The 21,058-nt window shown below is 39.9% G+C and overlaps 1 protein-coding gene across 1 annotated transcript in view; it reads right to left on the minus strand.

Annotated features, from left to right (window-relative positions):
- RAD51B (RAD51 paralog B) overlaps positions 1-21,058 on the minus strand; it is a 385,935-nt gene that overhangs the window by 118,050 nt on the left and 246,827 nt on the right. The window contains exon 10 of the mRNA XM_063159287.1: positions 7,624-7,702. Within this exon, the coding sequence (XP_063015357.1) occupies positions 7,624-7,702 (79 nt within the window). The remainder of the gene's footprint in view (positions 1-7,623; positions 7,703-21,058) is intronic.

Below are 21,058 nucleotides of genomic sequence, written 5' to 3' on the forward strand. Positions count from 1 at the left end.
TTCTTTAACTCTATTGGCCCCAAAATTTAATCTCAAAAGCTTTTCAGGGGTCTTCACAGAACTGAATGACAAATGACCAGGTTTGGTTTCATTACAACATAAACACTGAGAAGCAGTGCTAAAGTTCAAAGGAACATTGCAGAAAACACTTTCCAGTAACAGCCCAACATTATGAATTTTAGGGAACAACTGTAATGAGAAAAAGCATTTGAAGTAAACCACTGTTTGCTGAGAGGGTTTATCACATGTGCCTGTTTTTAAGAAAGTGCTATATATTCCTATTCCATCTTATCAAGATAGATTTAAGATTATATGAGAAGATAATTTAAATCTGTGACAGGGCAAGTCAACACATCAGATGCAGAGATACATGAAGTTGTTCAGAGTGTGTTAATTCTCAAAACATAGAGAAAGTTTAAAAGAAAAACAGCACTGGGGTCAAAGCAGTGGAAGCCCTATTTGTTAAGTGTTATCCCTGGGCCAGTAAGCCTCTCCTCAGGCAAAGTTTCCTAGTTTTGATGAAGTGCTATTCAAGTGTGCTTGCTTATGCAGAATTGCACTCTGGAGACTTCCAGAGTTTAGACTGTACGCAACTTTTGGATTTCCTCAGCAGAGGCAGCAATAAAGTGTCCAGCATTTCTCTTTGGAAAACAGGCTGTACACTTAGGGATTTTACAAGATTTTAGTAATACATAAATTCCTACAGCTAAAGAAAAGTTGCATATATTACCAAGTGTAAGTATTTTGGGTCATAGTCCTCTCTCTATTGCTAACTATATTTTCACAAGATCAAATGGCATCAGTGATGGCTTCACCAAACATGTTAGTGGTGAAGCCAGTACAGACATAACCTTTGAGGATAGCAAAAGAAACTTAGCTGTACCTACATGAGAAAAGAAAAAATCACTGAGACTTAACAGTCTTTTACCTTCATAAGCTGCACACAAAAGCATGAGCCTTTACTCTGGCTGGAAAACAAGTTTTTGAACCGACACTTATTTAGCTTCCTACTCATGAATGTGTTCGCTTAAGAACATTAAGTCCATTTTAGGTACATTTGACATTATTTTACAAATCTGTAGCTTGAAATATATGACATCTACATTAAATCCAGGCAATTACTAGTAAAGTCTTAGTCTTCCTTGACAATGTTCAGTTCCCAGAACAATATATTGTCACAAATCACAGACACTACCTCTAATCAACAAACAATTACACTCCTTATGTTAAAAGCCTTTTGGAAAAAAGGCCATTTGCTTTAGCACTATGCTGAAAACCCAGGGGAGCAGCCCACTTTGATCAGGAATTCATTACAGAGAGCCTGGTAAGGAGAAGATTTCTCTGAAGTGAGGTCATTTTGTCCCAGGAAGCCTATGCCAGCCTTGAAAAGGGGGGAACAGACTTACGCTCTTCAGTTCATTGTTTTAACAACACTGGAATAAAAGAAATTAGTTTTGAATAACACTTGTATAAATGAGAACAAATTTGGCACACTGCTTGCACTAAAACTTTTTCTCGTGTTACATTTAGTAGAACTTCAGACAAATTAAATGCTGGTACTTCAGTTGCAATGTAGTAAAGCACTTAGGAACATGTTTGGCTTTAAGTGCAAGACAGAAGCATCTTCAGTATCTTTACATGAATCTTTAGAAATAAGCAGGTAATTCAAAACATTGTGCTAAACTGGATTTATCCAGCATAATATCCTCTCACAAGTTAAGCTCACAGGAACAACATGGCCAGAAACTCTACCAATCTACTGCCTATCTACTATGCCGCTATGTGAAAGGTCACGTTTGCAGAGAGAAACATTTAATTTTATAGAAATTACAGTTTATTGTGGTTTCTACTGGATCTAAACCCAAGATGCCTCTAGTCTTCATTCACCATTAAAATGTTTTCCTTCCATTTCTAATCATAAACATTTTTAGTTGGTTTTGCATCTGTGCTCTTTTTCTGTGTCCTCCTTCATTTGACAGCCACGGAGTTTGGCAACTCCAGCAAGGCTTTGGCAGTGCTGCTGCAGAGCAGTAGAGCAATTCTCACAAACCCATCTAATGAGGACACCCTCATCCAAGCAAAGAGGTTTAGTAACGCACTCCTCAAAATGCCATGAATTGCCTGAACAAAAGCACATTTTCATTGATGTCAGCTATATCTGTGTGGGTCACGTTGCCGGCATTGGGATGATGGCAGTCTTATTTTTTCTCATTCCTTAGTCCCAGGATGGACTTAACCTACAAATTGATAGTGCTTCTTTGCTCTCATTATTACAAACCTGTTAGAAATAGCATGAGACTTTCAGCGTCCTGTGGGGAATACAGCAAAAACGGTTCCACCCCACAGAGATCCTAACAATGATCAGTTCATCTTTATCCCTCCAATAGGCCTGGAAATCACCAGTGGCACTGCAAATCTTTTACCATCTCAATAGCAATGCACAACTCTATTCCCATTAATCTGTCTTCCACCCATTCACACATCAAGTACAACTCTGCTTCATTTTACAGATTATATCCATGTTGCTCCAGACAAAGGTCACTTTATAGTTACAGTTCTTCAATTGAATAAAAGCTTTTGATGCAGTAAATCATTGTCTTTCACTGTTCAAACCCACACAATACAATACAAATAATGCTGCCCTTTCTTTCAGAATTCCTTTTCTACCTCACTACTTGTTTCTTTACAAAATAAAATGAGGCACTTTTCACTTGCTTCAGCCGTAAAAATTAGTTATAGCACTTTGGAGACAGTTTGCCATGCTGCAGTACAAACCCAGACCCTATGCTATTTAGAGATCAAAATGAGCCTCTTTCATTACCTTAGTGGCAAATGAAACATAATGCACCAAGGTTTCCCTAGATTTAGCTGCTAGTAGATCTTTTCCCTTACTACTGTGAAACTTAAGACGCTCTCTTGCAAGTGCCACATTCTTTTGTTTCTACATATAATAAGTTACCTGCCTCAATAGGACATTACATGCAAGGTGAGCACACTTGTGTTCAGACAGCTTGTGTGCAGTGAAAAAGAGGGCAGCAGAAAGAGTGGATTAATAAACTAATTATTCAGTCTTGTGGCACAACCCTCAAACTCTTCCCTTTAGCAATACAAGGTATTTGGGAGCCAGTCAGCGGGAGACACGAAATTTTGAGGTTAAATTTATAGATAGTTATACCTTTCAAAAAGGAAGAGTAAAACATAGCAAGATAAATCATTATGGCAAGTACACTCATGAAAAATGGCAACCGTTTAACAGCAGCACTGCTTTTTTTAGCACTGAAGGTCCTTACAAGAACTGAGGCCAAAAGCTTAAGGCAGACAAATTCTAATCTGAAACACAGAACAGGGGTTTTGCATCAAGGTAGCTAAAACTTGAAAATACCATCAATGCAAACTAGGAACTCACATTTCTTTATGTCTGCAATTAATAGTGATTACTTTTCTAGAAGAAATTATTTAGTGCAACAAAGTTATCAGGTACCTGAAGGAAACATGTATCATATATGGGAGGTCAGTTTGGATGAACTGATAATTCTATCCATCTTTAAACCCTATGAAACTGAAAATATATAATTATTCAAAAGCACGTCCCAGCTCACGAATGGAATTTGCCTTAGGTTTTCAGTGCTTCTGAGCTTTTCCATGAAGAGCAATGTCAACCACTTAGTTAAAGTATTGAGTCCCAACAGACTCTTCAGCTGGCAAAGAGCCGCCGTGTCCCCGACTCCTTTCACAGCAGCCTCCCTTGGTAACAGAAGGCATTTGCTTAAGTGAGATGGAATGAGACTTCCACAAACAGCTGAGCTGTTGCTTGTTGCCTACTTGTATTTATATCCCAGAACTCTGCTCCTTCTAAAGCTAGACTTGGATGATCACCCACAGCATACAGCTTCAAATCAGTTTCATTTAGCCTGTCTTTTTCACATATGTGTGCACAAAGCTAAGTAGCAGCTTCTAGTTCAGCTGGCCCAACCTAGGATTCACTACATTAAATTTCAATGAAACTGCAATTAGGCAAGAGCAACTAAAAATTTCTTCTCTCATACCAGAACAGAATTACCAGCTAGCAATCTCCAATCAAAACAGAAATTATATCATAGCCAAGGAGAAAAATGATCTTACAACTTGCATTCCTAATCAAGTAGATCTGGAGCTCTTTTAATTTTATTCTTCTTTTGAATGGTATGACTTCACTCATTGCAACTGGTTGAAACAGGGAAGCTGCTGTTCAACTGGTATTGAAACAGGGAGTTTCAACTAGCAAGTTCCTAGAACATCAAACAAAAGCTGACAGCAAAACTTCCAATATTTTGCAGTGTTTGATCCAGGTTTTGGCCTTTTTGTCTAAGATCTCTACAAAATAGAAATTGGCTGTCAGACTAGATTCTGCACTCACAATTCAGGTTCATCAAAGAATGACATTGGCAGAACATAACATGACTCTGCATTGCAATGTAAAGGCAACTGAGGGTATTTTTGGGGTTCCAGTCCACTCCCGCTACAGCACAGAGCAATTTGAAGGAATGAAGGGAGGAGGCTGAAGACTTTTCTTTGCTAAATTTCTGACTGTCCAATCTTGCCTTTCAATCATCACATTTCATTTCTCTAGTCTGAAAGTGGAAATAAAAGAGTGAGTGCATAAATGGATTCTCTTCATCCCTGAACACTTTTATAAAAAACACAGGTTTATAAAAGCAAAGAATTTTTCTCCAAGGGACCCTTGGGCAGCCTGGAGATCTCCTCTGAGAATAAAAGAGAAGCAGTTCTGCCTTCACAAGGGTCTCCTCCAAAAATTTCAGTGCTTGCACTGAGGCCACGAGATGCAAAGATACCAGGGAAACAGAGCAGCAATTTACATTGACAAAGAGGATTTTGATACACTCCTCCAAATGGGGCAGCATTACCATCTTAATAGCCTTTTGCTCTCAGCCCTCTTCCTGAGGACGCTGGAGATTTTTGCAAATGGAGAACAGTTCCGCTTCCCATTTTAACTGCAACAATAGCAGAAGGGCTCCTTAAACTGCATCAAATAGCAGTCTGTGAAATCCCTAACTAGCCACACTGCCTCTCCTGCCGTTTTATTATCCTCCAGCCCACAGAACAAAGCAGGGGGGAGCTCCTCCTATTTTTTTTTTTTTTAGCCTATTCCACACATCCTAATCCCTCAGAGGTGGCAATGGAAATTGCTTGTGTAACTGTTAAATCACACTTTCACTTTGTCTTTCATTCTCCATTCACCCTTGCTAATCAGGGAGCTTCCAGCTACATTTTCCGATATCAATTTGTTTATGGCCTATTGGTTAATGGTCCCAGGATGGGACCCCCTGAGTAAAAAGAAAGAACCCTGGGCACTTCAGCCAGCTGCTGCTTCTCACCAGTTCCCACATCCACCCTCAATGTGCTCACCTCCTGACACCAAGGGAATCAAAGTACAAAGCCTGAAAGGCAGAGTTGCCTTTGGGAGCGGGCTGGGGGACAGATCCCACTGGTTAGTGCCCTGTGGTGTCCCTCCACACCTCACCTTGCATCCAGCTTCCCTTTGGAAAGAAGCACCAAGTACAACTCAGAAAAACTCTAGCATCTTTTGAACAAGGCAGCCTGGTGCCACTTTCTGCATCTTATCCAGACCAGACATTTCCTGGTGCTCACTTCCTGTTTCCACAGAAATAATGACCACTGAAATGTGGGATGAGACCCTGCAATATTTACTTTTACAAATTAGTGAGATGGTTCATGTGTAAGTGCTTACAAGTAAAAGAGTCTGGGCCACATTATTAGGGGAACCATACCCTTCTTGCTACCCATCTTGGAGAAAAAGATCTAAAATAGAAACATAATTATGTAGCTAGAAAGTAATAAAAGGCTCACACAGAGAAGATATTCTTGTTGCCTTTCAAAATGCACAAAGAATGCCTGATATAAATACACCAATTACTTAAAGAAATCCAAACTGGTGTTTTATCTGTTTGTAGAAAAATGGCAAATGATGTTTAAAGTGTAACCCCCAGAAACACATGGGTGTAGGGAAAAGAGCAATTGCCACACTTTTAATCCAGTGATGTTCTCCTATCAGAGTGCTGCTCCATCATTATGTGTAACCAGGCCTCTTTGTTCTTTAAAGGTATGGTTCAGCCCTGGGAAAGCTATATTCATGGCTCACAGAAAAGAGCTGAAAAAATTAAGATTGACTCTGAACAAATTCTCTCTGTTTCTGAAATAGGAAAACTTTCTTTCCCAAAGTTTCACTACATTAGGGTCTGAGGACAGAGCAGGAAACCGTCTGCCTTTTAAAATAATGACCAGAAACATCTATGTAACTCAAGATATCCAAGATAGAAAAGTAGCTTATCATCTGCCCTATACTGAAACAAAGCACATCAAGAACAACTCTTGCAAGTACTCTCCATTTAAACTAATAAAAATTGTTTCTAGTTCCTGTAGACTTTTAGAATTACTGGTACCAAATAAAGCAGATAAAGTGCCCAAAATGCTATCTAAACATATACTGAAAGTAGTATCCAAAGGCTTAGGAAATGCTGTATAGACACCTCCCCCGCCATTACAATTACGTAGCTGTATCAAATGGAAGCAAAAATGCACCATAAAACAATTGCATTTCGTTTGTTTTCTGACATTTTACATCACCTGAGATGTAAGCATATGGAGTCACTAGGAAATATAAATATGTCATTATTCTGGTACAGCCTATTTGAATGTGAGAAATTTGCAATCAGAACTGTTCACATCCCTTAAAATGTCCATAGTGCCTCATGGGATCAGTGATTCTCCATCACTGGAAACTGAGAACCAGCTATACCCACTTGTCTTATTGCCCTGGCTGCACATCATAGTGCCCTCCCTGAACAGAAAGTGACAGGCACTGATAGTTTTATTCAGTCTGTTAAACTGATGCAGTGATGAGGAGCCAGGCTGCATATCAAAAGACATCAACTCAACAAAATTGATCTGTGAAGGTTTGTCAAAAAGTAAGGATGTTTGTAGGGATAAATGGGAAAAGAAGGGAAGAGTTGTACTTCTCTCTTTGCTGTGTCTAGAAGTACATGATTCAGGACACAGCCACAAGGAATCCTAGTTCCCTGTCAGCATGGTATCAATATCCAGCTTTTCAGCATAACACTTCATATCCTAGAGAATCTGAGGATAATTTAAGACCATTGGGCATTAGCATTACAGTGACCACAAAAACAGAAAACAGATATTAATTTTCTTACTGATGCCAAGCCATTTGCTAAAGAAGAACCATTCATTAACACAGGCTATTAATGATAGATGGGTATGTTTCTCCTGAAGAAACGTATTCCATCGGGCCCCATGTTACCCAAACCATTCCACTTTACCTTGGAGAAAAACAAGGAGCCCTGGTTAATAATTTCAGGGCCCATTTCTAGATCCATGGAAAAATGCAAGAACCAATTTAGTGTAATCCAAGAGAAAACAGTGAATTCAGCAGAATGTCCCCTTGTTAACCAAAATGTTTAAATGTGTGGGGTTTTAATGTGGTACAAACAGCACAATTTAAAATAATAATTGTTGTTGTTATCTACATTCAGTCTGCTTAAAATACTAATTGAAAAGACAAAACAACAAATGCTCTGGTCTTACCCTGAAGAATCAAGCCCGATTTCTCAATGGTGTAGAAAAAGGTGGAGAATGGAGCAACAGGGGATTTAGCAACCAGGAGCTGCAAAGCAAATACATGATGTAAGTATGCATCTTTATAACATACTGATCAAATCTCAAATCTCCAAAAGCAATCTCACCAGCTTTAACTTCCAGAAGTAGTAAAGCACACTTCAGATATAACATGTAGTTATTGATCCAGCCCTATCACTTCTAACTAGCTGAGATACACATATATAGATCATGCTGCAATTTTAAAAGGATTTACAGGTCCTTAAACGCCTTTAAAAATGCCATTGAAGCAGTACCTTTTGCTTGTCTTACTGGCATCCTGTTAAGCTTAACCATTCCTGCTGTTCAGGCTTTTGCACTCAAAGATGATTTGGAACAAAACTGCTACTGCCATATACAAGGAATTTTTAATTGCCATTAGCCATTCCACAGATATGCCCCCTTGGCTTCTCCAAGAACTCCACCCACTGTCTTTACCCTGCCCCTGGAAGCAGCATGTCCACTCATGTGTCATCACACTGGGGATGGTAACATGCCATTGCATGTATCTGGATGTCCTCTTCTGCAAAATGGGTAATGACCATGCCAAGCTTTATTCAAGGATCTTGTCCTTGAAATATCAAAATAGGAAACGGAATTCCCTCGGGGTGGGTGTACAGTGCAATTGAATTTAGCTTGGTGTTAGGGTGACAGCAGAAATAAACCAAGATCCCTGGCTCCACTGTGGTACAATTATCCTCTGTGGAAGACGAGCCTGCAGCAGAACTGCAGAGACAGAAATGGGCAGAGCAGGGAATGTGGGACCTGCAGGTGGCAAACTCACACAAATGTGCCCAAGCTCTATTGCTTGCCTGTTTGATTTTTGCTCATTGCCAAGGACTGTTCCTCCACAGCTTGCCTAAAATAACTCTGATGCTGTCACCTGCACTAAAGTGACATTTTTACAACATCAAACCAGGATATGATACTGTGAATACTTTGTGAATAATCCAAGCAGGAAACCTGCTGTAGTAGCACTTTCCCCTCTTCCATGTTAATTACCATTCTCTCTGGGATTATCTTCTGGAGAAAAGGGCAGCAAGTCATATCCCACATACCTGATGCAGTCTAACCAAACCTGTACTCCCTTGCCTGTCATTATTACAGAATCACAGAATAAGCTGAGCTGGAAGGGATGCACAAGGCTCATCGAATCCAGCTCCCAGCTCTGCACAGGACCATGAGTCACACCGTGTACCGGAAGGCATTTTCCTAAACACCTCTTGAACAGGTTTGATGCTGTGACCACAGCCCTGGGGAGCCTGTTCCAGTGCCCAACCACCCTCTGCATGAAGAGCATTATTCCAATAGCTAACCTAAATCTCCCCTGGCACAACTTCAGGCCGTTTCCTCAGGTCCTGGCACTGGTTAGTTACCACAGAGACAGCAGGAGGAAGACTGCCAGGAAGAAAGCAGAGTGAAGAGGGGCTGCCTCCAGGTGCCTCACAAACTCCCTCAGCTCTGAAAATGCAAGGGAGAGGACGGCGTGGAAAAACAGAGCAAACGCTCAGGTGGAGCCTCCCACAACAGCTGGCTGTTTGATTGGAAAGGCCTGAAGTGAAACAGCTACAATTTGACATCCAAGGTCAAATTGTTGGCATTGCACGCACTACTGTGCACATAAGTACTAACCAAAGTATGCATGTGCACTAGGCACAGTTATACATGCACGTGGATAGACATTCAAATAACTCTATGTACATTCTGTTACTGCATTTTTATTCGGTTACAGTATGTGCATAGCTATGTATAGCAATGAAAAACTATAATAAATCACTTGCTTTGAGCAGCACATCACAGGGCCCCTCTGAAAGGTGGCTGCTGCACAGCTACATCTGAGGCTCCAAATTAGCTTCCTTTCCAGTGAAATGGAAACAGCTCAGAATATTCAAAGGTATTTATTTTGAATGTTTGCCCACTGAGAAAAAGAACCTTTTAAGTACAACTACACATTTCACAAGCAGAAAGAGTACAGAGAATTCATTTTTATAACATCAAACTATAGTATTTAGCATAACATTAAAAAGAGAAGTAAATATGCATTTAGATTTGTTTTTCAAGCAAAATCAAAAAACTGTAAAAGTTCATTGCAAACTATCCTCTAGCCAGAACAGTCAACAGAGAGTAGGTTCCTATATATATACAAGTAACTTATAAAGCATGGAAGAAAATACATATCAAAAAAAGAAAATTATGTTTGGAAGGCCAGGAAACGGAAGTAGAAATCAAGGATTACCAAAAATCAGGTAGTGTTGACTTTGGAAAGCCAAAAGTAAATAAAAGTTGCATTTATAATGAAATTACATTGGGATAGTAATTATATATATTTCTAGATATTAGTGAAAAAAAATAATTCTCAAGTAGGACAGTACTGAAAAAGAAGAAAAGGCAGGTAATGTGAATTTATCCATATCACATCGATATAGGAATAACAACTGAGTGGAATGAAAACTCCAGGAATTTAGCACTTTCAGCAGAAGTAGATAATCTCTATCAGGAAACTATTCTAAGAAACAGCATGTGAATTCAGGCCCGACAGCTAGTATTTGTCTTTCCTATCAACCTGAAGATGATACAACATAACTGAGAAGCAGCAAACTTAGTCCCCATAAAAGAAGAGGAAAAAATATAAACTATTGGGTTGATGCCTGCAACCTGATAGCACCACACAGGGCTTCACAAGACATTTTGAAGTGAGGAATAACACAACTTAGACGCAGGACTCAAAGGCACAATAAGGAAATTTGCTGATACTGAATTGTGAAGAGCTGTTGACTCCCTCAGCGACAGGGAGGTCCTGCAGAGAAACCTTGACAATTTAGGGGACTGGGCAATCACCAAGTTTAACAATGGGAAGTGCTGGGTTCTGCACCCAGGATGGGGAAACGCTGGATATAAGGACAGACCAGGGAGGGAGAGTCTGGAGAGCAGTGCCACAGAAAGAGACCTGGGGGTCCTGGTCTGTGGCAAGCAGAACAGAGGCAGCAGTGCCCTGGCAGCCAGGAGGGACAACCGTGTGCTGGGGGGCACAGCATCACCAGCAAGGCACAGGAGGGGACTGTCCCCTCTGCTCTGAGCTGGGGGCAGTTCTGGGTGCCACAGTGTAAGAAGCATACAAAGGTATAAGAGAGTGTCCAAAGGAGGATTGTGCTACCAGGATTGTGAAGCATCTTAGGTGAATACGTATGAGGAGCAGCTGAGATCACTTGGTCTGTTCAGCCTGGAGAAGAGGAGACTGAGGGGGAGCCTCATTGCAGCCTACAATTTCCTCATGAGGGGAAGAGGAGGGGCAGGCACCAATCTCTTTGCTCGGGTGACCAACGACAGGATGGAATGGCTGAAGTTGTGTCAGAAGAGGTTTAGGTTGGATATCATAACAAAATTCGTCACCTGGAGGGTGGCTGGGCATTGGAAGAGGCTCCCCAGGGAGGTGGTCCCAGCACCAGCCTGACAGAGTTCAAGAAGCAATTGGGCAACACTCTCAGGCACATGGTGTGATCCTTGGGCTGTCCTGTGCAGGGCCAGGAGCTGAACTCTGTGATCCTTACAAGTTCCTTCCAACTCAGAATATTCTATGATTCCATGAACTAAAGTCTTGGAAAATGGGGTAAAAGAAAACATGGCTGTCATGCCAAACAAAGATGACATCCTTCTTTGAAGAAAGATGTCATCTATGTCTGGCATGACATAGATGACATGCCAGACACAGATGATATGCTTACTTTAGAAGTCTGATATAAATTTGAACTCATCTCTTCAGATCTCTGTAAAGCTTTTAACACTGCTAAATGGGAACTGGTAATGAAAAAAACAAGGATAAGACAGAAGCTGTAAGACAAAAGTGGAAACAGCTCTTGGAAAGAAGACAGTTCCTGGGCGTACCTGAGATATTAGTATCTCACTTAGACTGACCCATAAGGTGATGTAGTCAAGACAGTGACAGGCCCAGTTGTATGGGACACCCCCACATACCCCTGGTAAAACCAGGGACAGCTGTGTGTTTCTGCACAAGATACCAGCAAGGTTTCATCTGGGAGGCTGTGTACCCTGCAGGTCACTTGTGAACCCAGACTGCAGGAGAGGGGCTGTATGCTGCTGAGGAGACTGGAGTGCTCATCTGAGACGGCACTAGAAAAACGTTAGCTCAGTGATTCTGGCAAAAATGAAGGCTGAAGGTGTCTGTGTGTGTAAGTGAGTGGGAAAAGGGGAAATGAGAGAATGAAGTAGGAAGAAATGGAAGAGCTTCTCAACCTGACAACGATGGCAGAAGAACGGATTTGCAGCCATAAAGACATTTTGGCTGGAAATTTAAAAGATCATAACTACCAATAAAATGAGACTCTGGAAGAGCCTTCAACTCAAAGAGGAAAAGCTAAAAAGTTAATCTTTGCTTTTAGGATTCAGATTAAAATATTTATGAAAGGGATATGAAGCAGTGCCTTGGGAGCACTTCATGACCTGTTAAGTCTCTTCAACTCCTATGGGCTTCCTACAGCATCAAAGCTCTGCCAACCCATGTTTTATGCTGACAGAACCAACAGAGTTGGAACAATGCACGCTAACAATGTCCTTTGATGGCTGACACGCAACTAAGGATCTTTATGGTGAATAAACCAAGAAAAAGTTGATAGTTCTCAAATACAGAATCTGTAATTTAAAGGCTTCTCATCTATATCTTCTAGTAAGCATCTGCTTCTCTCCATAAGATTCCTAACAGCCACCTGAGGATGTGGAGAACACATGGGATCTTCCAGAATAATTCAGAAGTAGGCAGCACAGGCAGACCAGGAATTTATAAAAATCACATATATTCAAGTATATGTCTTGTTTCAATTCTCAATCACTCCTGTTTGAAAACTGGGGAGAGTACAGAGAGATGTATAATCTGAACCTGGATCTGAATTCAGAATTATTTAATAACAAGCTGAAACACAGATCGCTTTCCACAATCTTACTTTATAAAACTTAAGATCATGAACCAAAATTTTCATTCCAACATAGATTTCCTTGGTTCCTTTTTTACTTCAGGAAAAGAAAGGAAAATAGAACTCCACTAGTATTCCTGATGTATGTAAAGCAATTTATTGCACTCTTTCCTGGCCAGATAAGTGAAATACACACTTTAGTGCTTCAGTGATAAGCACTATTTAATCATGGAATCAAAACCAAATCCAGGCCCCACCAATTTTTTTTTCCTATTAACACTTCAGTGCAGTTAAAGTTGCACCAAAAGTAGTACACATTTTGAGATGAGTAAACAGTAATGGTAAGTAATAGGCTAAAGAAATTAACAAGCATTTTGATTACAAAAATAATTTTTAAACAGTAAAATTAATAGAAAACAGACATAAAAAATGATGAAACAGTACTGAGTCTTTCTAGTTCATCCTATGATACTTCCAAAATGCTCTCCATGAGCTGGCCATGAGCTTCTGGAATGGAATGTAAAATCCATCTGCAGTTATTATGCTGCTGTCCCTCTAAAGTGCAAATGATGGAGATCGATGAGGGAAGTAAAAATGAAGGCAATTTCAAGTTTTGCCAAGTCCAACCTCTATAAAATGGTCAAATCTTAGTTTCCTTTCTTTTCTTTCTAGCATCACATTTCCCTGTCAAGAGGTTTGTAATAAATATTTATTATTTGACAACAAGGTAGAATAAATATTAAATGACTGAAAAAATCATTTCTGCCACAAGGCATGCTAAGAACACAAAGGTGCTATGTAAAAGGAAATACATCACCTTGATGAAAAGTGAATAGGAATTGGATAGATGCCATTAGATTAGATAAAGGAAGATAAATGTGAGACAAGCAGAGCAGTTGAGAAAGAATTGATGATGACAGCAGAAATATTGTACGTGAACGTTTGCTTTAGTTCGGGAAAGCATTTTTAATAATACATTTTATTATTTATAAGCTTTATGGAAGAGATTAATCAAAAAATTGATTGCAGAAGCCCAGCAAAAAACCAGTAATTATTGGAACAACGCCTCCTGTCAATAGCAAGGGAAGTGAGGAATTGGAAAAGGTATTGGATGAACTTCCAGAAGGCTTCTGACAACCAGAAATCAAGGCAATGTTCTGCCAAAAAAAGAGTAAAGATGATGAAGGGGACAGAGTCCTATATCAAATTAGTTATCAAAATGCCAGGATGATAAACAACCAAACAGTGAAATAACAACATGATTTTGACTGAGCTATCAGCTCTCATGTGACTGAAAAATTATGATTTTATAATAGAAAACTAATGATTTCAACTAAGATATATTTCATTGAAATATCTTAGTCCATTTGTTTTGGACTAAGATATTTCAATGAAATACTTGAGAAAATAATCTGTACTAACATTTAATACATCACTTCCATTTAGACTGGAAAGACAACTACTTTTGTTCCTATTTTTTTATGGAAACTATTACAAGAAATTGGTTTTTAGGAACGACTGAGAAACATAAATGAAACTATTTGAAGCCTCCTTTAAAGTATCACTTCCTTATCAATGGACAGATTCTTCTATTTTTATTCTATGTCAAGCTTTTTCTTACACTGTCTTTTCTCCTTGACTCATATTATTCTTGTCTATTGTACTGACAAAATGCATATAACGTGCGCTAGGGACTGAATGACAAGCCAATCCACATTTACAGTCAATAAATATTTTACAATTCAGGTCTACTGACTGAATACCAGAGACCTGTGAAAGGAGTCTGGCTCTCACGACTCTTGTGGCCCTCACTGAAACAATGCTGGCTCGCTGGGGCATTTTGCTAATTCATGTTGCTGTGCAATTGCAGTGAACAAGCTTTGCTAAGAGCTGGTGCATTTCAGGAGAGCTCTTCACCAACACCACATCCAGCTGAAAGAGCATGAGGATTGAGAAGGAGGCCTACACCACTGACAGGGTCACTCAGCAGTGAGAATGCTATCTCTCAAGGTTTGATTAGACTCACGTACGAATAAAATCAGTGCTAAGCTAAACAAATCTTTCCCATGATTGTGCCAAATTGACTGGGTGGACAATCTTCACGCCAGAATTTCCCCTCTTATTGTAGATCAGAAGGGTTGTTTTTTCAGCTGCAATAGAGCCCAGGAAAAAGCCAGGAAGGAAAACAACAAAGTTGATTTTGCATCAGATATCCCAGCAGACTTCATAACTGTTTTTTCTGCCCTCCCTTCTGCTCCTTCTCGGGCGCAGTGTGCCGGAATTTGATATATTCTAGAAATGAAAGCAGCAGTCCTTACTCTGCAGATCGTTTACTTTTGAGTTCCCAGGGCCAGCTCTGTTTGTCAGTCCCACAGCTCACACTGCCTCCAGCCCACTGGGAAGGTACCCAGGGAGAGAACCAAGAGTTCCCTAAAGGGCACCAACACTGTGGTGGCATTGAGTCTTCACAGAGCTGTTTCCCACTCCCTCTTTACACTGAAGCATCCCTTTAGGGCAGTGGGATGGCTTTTTACCACACAAGAGAAAAAATGGTTGTGTTTCCTACCAAGCCTCACTAAACACCAATGCTCGTGGACCTCGGAGCTCCCTGAGGCTCCAGTCTCACCACGGGTCCTGATTTCACTGGGGAGATAACTGCCCCTTGCTGCAGAAACAGAGAGTGACCCTAACTCCTTTCCAGTGTTATGGTGGAAAAAAAAGTAGATTCAGTCTCCTGCAATCATTTACTAAGCTCACAAGATACATCTACAAGCAAACAACTGATCTCTGACAGCAAATGATCCTTCGGACAACAACATTTTGTGCTTATATGGTGCCTGATCTACAGACTTTAAAAAAGCCTTAGAAGGGTGGGGAAAAAATAACCCCGTTATGCACTTGGGTAAATTGAAGTTCATAAATTAAATACAGTCCTAAAGATTTTACAGCTGATATCAGTACCAAAATCTGAATAACATCATTAAATCCTATTGCCTTCATAAGCAAATCACTGTAGAGTTTGACTTTATCAGGAGCTCACGTTTTCCTACAGAAACAATTATCCCTTGCTTTGTATCTTCCTCCAAACCCCACTGCCAGGAAAGGCTCTCCATGCACAAATTTTCCTCTTTCAGCCACTCCAGCTGTACTGTGTGCACCCATACACTTGTCAGTAAGAAAGGCTGCAGGCTAGGCAATTATTGGGAATAAGGAGGTAAACCAGGCAGGCTGAGGAAAAAGAGATATATGCCATCATTCTCTAGTCCTCCCAAATACACATGTACTCTCCCTGTTAAAAAAAAAAACAAAAAAAGAAAAAAGAAAGGGTGGATTGAAACAGGGCATGCTTAAGATGTCCTGAACACTAGAGAGGGAACTATGACAAGGGGGGGCTACAAACACAAACATGCCCCAGTACTGAGAGTACATGTGGAGTCCCTACTGCTTTCATAAATGCAAAAAAAAAAAAAAAAACCAAAAAAAACCAAAAAAAAACAAAAAAAAAAACCAAAAAAAAAAAAAACCAAACTGCAAAGAAGAAAAAAAAAATTTAAAAACCAATTATCATTTGGATTAAAATTATGTCTTAGGAAACTGTAATTTAATTTGTGCCATGCATAGCACCTGAGAGATGTGGTTCTCTGAAATCCAGCTGTTTGAAAAAGCTTTCATCAAGGCTAGGGTAAAGGGCCACAACTCAATAAAATTCTTTATAGAGCAGTTATAGATTGCATCTCCCTCTTTCCCCACAAGAAAATCCCACCTAGAGGAAACTGTTTAGGAACAAGTTTCCTTTTTAGTACTTTAGGGAAAAGCAACAATGGCAGCTAGAGATGGTTTATGAGAGGCATTCCAGAAACCCAAACCAATTAGTGCAGAAAAGTAGGCAAGCAGAGTTTGTGTACATCCTAAAAATGTCCATTAGCACACATCTGGAAAAAACAGCAGAGTGAATGGGCTGAAAAGGCAACTGACCATCCTGCTGTCATCTCAATCCCTCAAAATGCAGCAGCACATCTGTTTATTTTCTTTTAGTACAAGGCATACAAATTTCATATATTAAGAACGTTGCTAAGAGTGCAAAGCCAAGAATTCCCTGTTTATCATCTTGAGAAAAAAATGAGGGAGGGAGAAATGCAGATGCACTTAAGACATTTTCACAGGGAAAACAGCAACCATGGGTGCTGATTTGAGCAAGAAAATTAATGAAGAGAAAGTCTTCAAAAGCTCAAGGGAAAATGTGTAATGGATTCAGCATGGGAGAAAGAATTCAAAGAAATCTCTATTCTGAAATATCAGCATGACACTTACATTAAAAAATGTAAATTACTATCAAAGAGATCAAACTTTCTCAGCCAAATTCCAACAGATTACCTTTAATTATAAGAGTCTAGCTAGTGCTAGTGTGAAGCAGAGCTTTTGAAATATTTAAAATAAATCTCTAGAAATCATGAAGCTATATAAGAATAGCCACATTTCAGATAAATCACTTCTTGTCTTTTTGTTTCATCTTAGCAATAATTTCCAGGATATGATCATATCTTCTTTTGTGTAAGTCTAGGCAGACCACTTCACCTTTCTCTCAGTGCTCCGCTCTCAGAAGAGGTCAATGAATAAAAATTCTACACCTCTGTATTTCTTATTGAAATTATTTAGACTGCTTACATACCTAAGTTCTAGCTTAAATTTACGTTAAGCATATGTTCCTAACTCAACTACTAATAGTTTTATTATTTATGTTAGGCATTAATCTTAAAGAAGTACCAGGAATTCTGGGACATCATGGTGTTGCCCATGGTAACACAAATATGTAATAACTTGAAACAAAAGAGTGGATTACTTATCCAGTGTGAAGACTAGAAATGCAAGTGAAATACAAGCATTTAATGGTACTTTTTACTTGCCTCTTCTGAACCAGCAGAATCTCAGGCAGACCTGGCTTGCTGATGTTCTGGCCGTACTCTCTATTATCCTAAGAGTACACGACAGTAGCCAGTGACTGTGCTTGCACTTTGTGCAACCACAAATTCTTCCCCAAGCAGAGGTCAATTGAGCTGCTTAGGTGGCAGAGGGGTGGACAGATGGTTGAAAAGCTGACCTACAGAGACACCATGCAGAGAAGCTGAACTGCTGAGATTCTGCTTTTCAACACCAGACAGGACATTCAGGAGGCCGTGTTAGTGTCTGAGCTCCGAACCCTCAACATCTTAGTGATGGCAGCAGATACTCTCAATGGCTGTGGACAAAACAGGACATTTTACAGCAGAAAAAAAAAGCTCTCAGAGCAGTTTGTTAGTGCAGTTCTTCCTATAGTAATGAATAACAGTCACAGGCAATGACTCCAATAAAAATAAACCATCATTGCATGCACATGTGGCTGGGCTTACTCCCACAGGAGACATTCAATACTTGCAAAGGAAAGAAATGGAAGGAAAACAAACAAAAGAAGGAGATAGAAATGAAAACCAAGAATCTTTTAAGAATAGAGGAGAAACAGAGGGGACAAGTCTAGGAAATAGGACACTGCAAATCTCAAGCCTGCTATACCTGGCTGGCTTCAAGTGCTCCTTAAAAAAAGCAATATATGTATAGAGCACTTATTCACAGTGCACAACGTCAGGAACTGGAAATCAGGATTCATGAGTATTCTTCCTAACTTTGCCACTGCTTTTTGAGCAACTATGTGAAAATCATATATGGACACAAGACATCTGGAGCAACTTTACTGCATTTTCTGCCAGGTAGGCACAGCTCCAGATGTACCTACCTTCCTGTAGCCAGAGGCTACAATCCAGAAGGCTCAATAAGCAACAGTTCTGCTATCTCTTTTCAGTGGGGTCCCTTCCTCCCCCTCTCATAAAACCAGAACAAAGGCATGTGTTTTGGCTGAGCCTGTCCAGGCAGTTGCTAGCAACAGATGACCAGTCTGCAAATTGTTTCAGCTTTTGTGGTGTGCCAAACATTGGATTTCAAGCGAGAGAGGTCAGCATGAAATATGTAGTGCCATTTAGGCATGGTTTTAGCATCAGGCATTATAATGAGGAGCTCTGAGTATCCTTGGACTGAGTAAACACAACTTCAGTGGAAGAAAACCAGCAAAACCTCAAATGAGTATCAAAGACAAACACAGACAACAAAACCAAAAATTTCCAAGGTGAACTGTCCTGGTGTGCTCCAGAGCAACCACTGTCCTGAATGCAATAGGCCAAATCTAACAAAATGCTGCTTTTCCTTAGCTGTCCTTTCCCAGACTGCCAGCACATTCCTGAGCCCTCATACCCAGAGAGCCTTTTCTTGCCTGATGTACATAACAATACCTTCAGTGGCAGGGAACTGCATTACCCAGGCAAACAGCAAGTTTTAATTGGAAAAGAAAATGAAATCCCAAATGTGTATTCAAATGGTGTCTGAACTGCAGCAGCACAGCCAGGGAACTGCACAAAACCAAGCTGCCTGCAGTTTACTTTGCTGAAGTCAGACTTCTGGTGAAACTTCCCCTGGCTGAAATACAGGGAGGGTAATGCAGGGTAGTCAGCTCCTTTCAGCTCATGAAACACCAGATTCTGCAAAATTCCTCTCCCCAGAAGCATTTTCTGTCTCCCTGCCACATGCCTTGTTCCCTAGTTTGTAAAATGGATTTTGTCACCTTTTCTGTTTCTGAGAGTCTCCTAATTTTCCCAGGAGAGTACTCTATAAGCCAAGGAAACTTCACAAGAACTTGGCCATGATGATCGCCTGTGCTATAATATTTTTGAGGCTCAAAGCCCTGATAATTGTCCAGTGTGAAGGCTTGTAGCTTTTACCAAGCAGGAAAGCAGCCAGCCAGCAAGAGTGTCCTGCTTACCACAGTAAAACAAAGCCAAGAAAAGGGATCTGAGGATGGTGTGTAGCTGGATAAAGTAATTGGGCAACATAAACACAGACTCCTATGGGAATTCTCTTATGTGGCAACTTGTGGTCACTCACAAGATTTACAGAACATGCTTATCTTCTACAGATAAAAAGTATCTGCTGTAAATTGAACTTCAATGCCTGTTTCTAATGTGTCTGAAATCTTTATTTAAACATTCCCTCCTTAACTTTCTTTTGGTTTTCTAAATGACGAAAAACACCAACATTATTATTTATAAATTGAAAGAAAATTAATCCATTACAAAATAGCATCAGAAGTGGGCTCTTCCTATTCTCCACTCATAGGCTTTGAACATCAGTAAAAACAAGCGTCCTTCCTCGAGGTAAAGGCACAATCCTAAAATCCCAGACCTGGGCCAAAAAGCTTGGGATTCAACCAAGTAAAAGTCCTAGATCATAGCATAAATATGTTTTACCCACACTAGTGGCTGCAAAATGCCTTTGACATGAAACAAACAAAAGCCCTTTCCAACTCTTTTGTGTGTTCACTTTGTTCCATTCCTAAAAGCAAAGTCCCTGGAGACAAGCTAATGCAACACTGCTAATTCCACGTGTGAGACACAGCAATATGATGTTATGCAAAGCCTCAGCAGAGTGTATTTTAGAGCCCACTGGGTATCACACAACAAGAACAAGAAATAAAGTCATACTAACAGATCTGTGAGCTAACATATACAGATGCAAAATGTGTGCTTTTGGAGTTCTGTCATGCTCTACTGATCTTAGAGAATAGGTGACAGAGTTAATTTAAAATTTAATTTCAATCTTTCTATAAGAGTCAGATTTTCTCCAGCAAGAACGTTATTGGGAGAGAATTTACTAATGAACTGGAAATCATTGGCCTTATAAACATCGTCTGTATTGCTGAATGTACAATTGCTGAACAAAATTCTTGAAAAACTTTTCTCTAACAAACATGAACTGTTCTAGAAGGCTTCGTTTACATTTCTACAGGGCAGTGGATATCCAAGAAGCCCCATCAAAGTCAAAGGCAAACATTCTTGTTCCAGTGCATGGCACAGATGCACTAAACACTGGTCAGCCCTTTACGACCTCAAATATGGCTTTATAACCCATCCAGTCTGAAATTTTTGATGACAACAATTTGTGACGTCATAAACAATGATCGGTAGGTTAAAAAAATCTTTGTATGTTTGCAGAAGAAACAGAAGCAAAGATCATGTGTAATGATCATTCTTTTCACAGAATTACTGGGAGCAGCATTTATAGCTCTTAGATATTCTCTTGCATGGAGATTATGCTTAAGAAATTCAGCCTTTAGGGATCCTAACTACATGTGAACTTTAGAAAAGTTTAGTTATATTCAAAGGACAAAAATGTAGCCATCACTAAGAAAATGCAAAACTGTAGGGGGGGAAAAAAAATCTCAACCTCTTCTTTCCTGCAGTGGGACCCATATGGCAACCTTTAGTACATGTCTTACAGTGAGTTGTTTACCTTTCTTTCATATATTTAATACCAATTAAGTATATTGGTATTATCTTAGTAAGATTAGTAAGAAACTCTTT

The sequence above is a fragment of the Melospiza melodia genome, chromosome 6 (genome assembly GCF_035770615.1).
Source record: "Melospiza melodia melodia isolate bMelMel2 chromosome 6, bMelMel2.pri, whole genome shotgun sequence".
Taxonomy (NCBI): domain Eukaryota; kingdom Metazoa; phylum Chordata; class Aves; order Passeriformes; family Passerellidae; genus Melospiza; species Melospiza melodia.